Source organism: Sinocyclocheilus anshuiensis, unplaced genomic scaffold (assembly GCF_001515605.1).
Source record: "Sinocyclocheilus anshuiensis isolate Anshui unplaced genomic scaffold, SAMN03320099.WGS_v1.1 scaffold935, whole genome shotgun sequence".
In the NCBI taxonomy this organism is placed as follows: Eukaryota; Metazoa; Chordata; class Actinopteri; order Cypriniformes; family Cyprinidae; genus Sinocyclocheilus; species Sinocyclocheilus anshuiensis.
This window is the reverse complement of record NW_015544174.1, coordinates 505,812-509,712: the sequence shown is the minus strand read 5'-3', so window position 1 is coordinate 509,712 and position 3,901 is coordinate 505,812. Positions and strand designations below refer to the sequence as shown.

At 33.9% G+C, this 3,901-nt stretch overlaps 1 protein-coding gene across 1 annotated transcript in view; it reads left to right on the top strand.

The window, feature by feature from the left end:
- Positions 1–3,901, top strand: part of LOC107696053 (protein transport protein Sec24C-like) — a 17,051-nt gene that overhangs the window by 7,102 nt on the left and 6,048 nt on the right. The window contains exons 9-15 of the mRNA XM_016496199.1: positions 633–745; positions 833–863; positions 965–1,132; positions 1,675–1,771; positions 2,103–2,251; positions 2,446–2,584; positions 3,177–3,298. Coding sequence (XP_016351685.1) covers positions 633–745; positions 833–863; positions 965–1,132; positions 1,675–1,771; positions 2,103–2,251; positions 2,446–2,584; positions 3,177–3,298 — 819 coding nt within the window. The remainder of the gene's footprint in view (positions 1–632; positions 746–832; positions 864–964; positions 1,133–1,674; positions 1,772–2,102; positions 2,252–2,445; positions 2,585–3,176; positions 3,299–3,901) is intronic.

Here is a 3,901-nt window from a genome sequence, read left to right as displayed (position 1 = left end):
TATATATATATATATATATATATATAGATGCACTTAATGAAAAAAATTTATAGATTTATTTGGCAAGGACACATTCAATTGAAAAGTGATAGTAAAAACATTTAGAATAATGTTACAATTTCTATTTCATTTCTATTTCAAATAATTGCTGTTGTTTTGAATTTTGAATTCACGAAATAATCTGGAAAAGAAAGTATCAAGGTTTCCACAAAAATATTAAGCAGCACAACTGTTTTCAGTATTGATAATAATAATAAATGTTTCTTGAGCACCAAATCAGCATATTAGAATGATTTCTGAAAGATCATGTGACACTGAAGACTGGAGTAATGGCCGCTGAAAATTCAGCTTTGCTATCACAGGAATAATTTCATTTTAAAATATATTAAAAGAGAAAGCAGTTATTTTAAAATTCTTAATGAAATAAGTGCAGTCTGTGTGAGCGTATGAGACTTATTGAAAAACATTTTTAAAATAACTTACCGACCCCAAACTTTTGAACGTTAATATACGTACAATAGTCTGCTTTTTATATTGATGTCAGTTTTATTTAATTTGTTGAATAGTCCTGACAGAGTTTTTGTTGTTGTTGTTGTTTATCATTTTCACTTTCACTATGATCTTCTAAACAGGGTAAAGCTGCTGTGTTGCTGCTGGCGATAGATGTTTCTGCCAGTGCGGTGAGAACGGGGCAGCCAGACCACATTTGTAAACAGATTTGTTCTCAATTGCAAGCTTTAAATGGGTAAGGGATGTTAACATTTAGAATTTTCAAATTATTGGCAAATTATTGATCTTCCATTCCTCACCTGTTTCTGAAGGCAAATCAGAAAAACTCCTCTGGTTTCTTCAGCTCTAGCAAAGTGAAGAGCATGCATTTTTTCCACAATATTAGCCATAAAGTTAGTTTTGAGGTTTATATAAAAGTGCTTTATATATCTGCTTCCTCTTGGTTTCATATTAGTCCATCTTCCAAGGACCAGATTCCTCGATCTCATTGGCTAAAGAGTGTGTCAGTCAAGGCTGCAGTGTGCACATCTTCGTGTTCTCCCATCAAGAAGTACGCGGGGCTTGGCCAGGGAACATCCCCTTTCTCACAGGGGGTGGTGTCATCTGCTATAACAGTCTACAGGTAATAAATGCCATCTGCACTCAGTCGACATCAGGTACACCCTCATGTCCTATTATGTCAGACGAAGAAAACCTTAGAGCCCAGTTACTCTAAAACTGCTGTACAGATTTGACATTTCAAAACAACCCTATGGCTGCTTCGAGAATTAGCCTGGAATGTCATAATGGTTGGTACTTGTTAAAAGTCTCTGCTGCTAATACAAGGTTTTTGTAGACATCTTATTAACTGGAAGTGTTACAAAGTTCGTCTTCCTGCTCTATCATCATAGTCGCCCTGAGCAAGCCACTTTATCCAGTGCTGCTTTGAGAGGACTGTTCCTGCAATTAGAGCACTGTAGTAATGGATGAAAAATTCTTTTTTTCTTTCTTTCTTTTTATTTTTCTTCTTCTTCATAAACAAAACCGTTATTCTGTCCACTTCCCTCTGTGTGAAGAGAACTGGATTGAGCACTCAGAAGAGGAGTGACAACCATATTTAATGTAGTGTGAACAAACTGTCATTTCATTTCATACTATGTCTTTCCGTGTATTTTTCTTTTGCAGTCAGAGATGGAACAGGAACGCTTCCGAGCTGATCTGAGCAGATGTGTGAACATGCAGATGGCCTTCAAAGTTCAACTCAGAGTTTTTGTCAGTAAAGGTAATCAAAGGGGCATCTAAAAGAATCTAGAAACCCAGATTCTAAAATGGGGAGGAACTGAGACTGAAAAGAACTAAATGTAAATGTGAAGACTGTAGTTTAGCTTTCAATACATTTTTTTGTATGATGCTTTCTTTTTGAGATTAGACACAGAGCATACATATATGGGTCATAGTCTAAATAAAACATGACGATTTGCCAAATATCCAATCATTTGAGTACTAGAATGGATAGTCCCTTGTTCGTAACTTGAATTCAATGTGTGAATACCAGATGTTATTTGTAAATAGCTGCTGGATATATTAACAGCTCAATCGCTGTGTTTCTGCAGAGATGCGCTTATCTGGTTGCTATGGCACCTTCATCGCCGATCCTGACTCCTGCTGTGTTGCCATGGCAGCGCTTGATTGGCGCACAGCTCTGGCATTTGAGTTCACTCACAACAAGTCTTTGGATGAAACGAGGGGTGTAGCCATACAGGTAGTATTGACGTGATGTCATTGAATGTATGATATATAATCATAAATTATCATATTAAATCATAGTATCAAATTTTATTTAATAAATTACACTTATCTGAGAGTAATGGACATGATAAATAATTTGATCTGTTGTTTATTTAATATATTTGTTATTATTCATTTGTTTGATTCCCTTCTCATCTGCTGGTGTAGTTTGTGCTATCATATAGTAACTCTTCTGGAGAGAACAGGACACGGATACACACCGTTATTCTGTCCGCTTCCCATCAGCTGCTAGACACCTTTAGAAGCAGCCAGGCCGAGACGCTCCTCACATTCTACTGCAAGAAAAGTATAAAAACAGTGTTTGCAGTTGCATACAGTAATACGATCATTCTGCCTACAACATTCTTAAAATCAATATGAAATCAAATTTGACCATATTTGCTTTTTTAATCAAATATATAATATATACACTTCTGTTCAAAAGTGTGGGGGTCAGGTTTTTTTTAGAGAAATTATACTTTTATTCAGCAAGGATGCATTAAATTGTTTAAACGTGACAGTAAAGACATTTATAATGTTTCAAATGGTTTCTGTTCTAATAAATGCTGTTGCTTTCTATTCATCAAAAAAAAAAAAAGTCACAAAAATATTAAGCAACTCTATTGGATGGCCAAATGGATATGGCCTTGGTGAGCATAAATCCTTCTTTCAAAAATTTTACCGACCCCAAATTTTGAACGGTAGTGTGCAAATAATATGTAATATAAATATAATAATACTTATCAGGAATTTGCTTATATAATCACTTATCATAATTAACAGTTCATAATCAGTTGTTTTTATTGCACTGAGCTCAGTCTTCCTGCTTTTACTTCAGTTTTGTTATTTTGACATTCTAATATTTATAACTTTATTTTGTCAATGTGTGTGTGAGTCAGTGTATTCATTAGCACTGGAGAGTCCGCTGCAGTCCCTGCGTGAGGAGTTACAGACAGAGGTTACTGAGATGTTGGCTTGCTTCAGGAAACACAGCTGCACTGCCTCTGTGTCCCCAGGACAGGTTAGTTCTTCATACTAGGGATGCACGATATTGGATTTTTGCCGATATCCAATATGACGATAATTTTCAACTCATTTTGGCCAATAGCCGATGCCGATACCGATAATATAGTTATTTTTAATTTTGTTTAGTTTTTAACAAGAACTTATTTGTTTGAATTAAATAAACAATAATAAAGATCTTTTATAATGACAGTACATTGAAGATTTGAAAATAACTATAAATAAACTATATATTAATCACTGCATTTTTTTTCCCGGAAAGATGCAGTGGTAACCTTAACATTTTATTTTATGATTTAACATTTATAAATGGTCTAAAACAAAAGAGTTGTAAAAATTCTGAAAATCTTTTAGATATTTTCTAAAATATCTATTTCTAAAACATATTACACATTAATGAATAAATCAGTATATATAAGATTATTTAATTTAAGTGTCATGCTTGTGATTTATTTTTTTTTGTTCATGCAAGCCATAGCTTCTGACCTTTAAATCAAAACATACCCATGATTTTATGGCATCAATTACTGCTTTATTTAATCAGAAACACAGTCTAAATATTATTTGTGTATTTTGCTTTCATTTTATTAGAAGTAGGCCA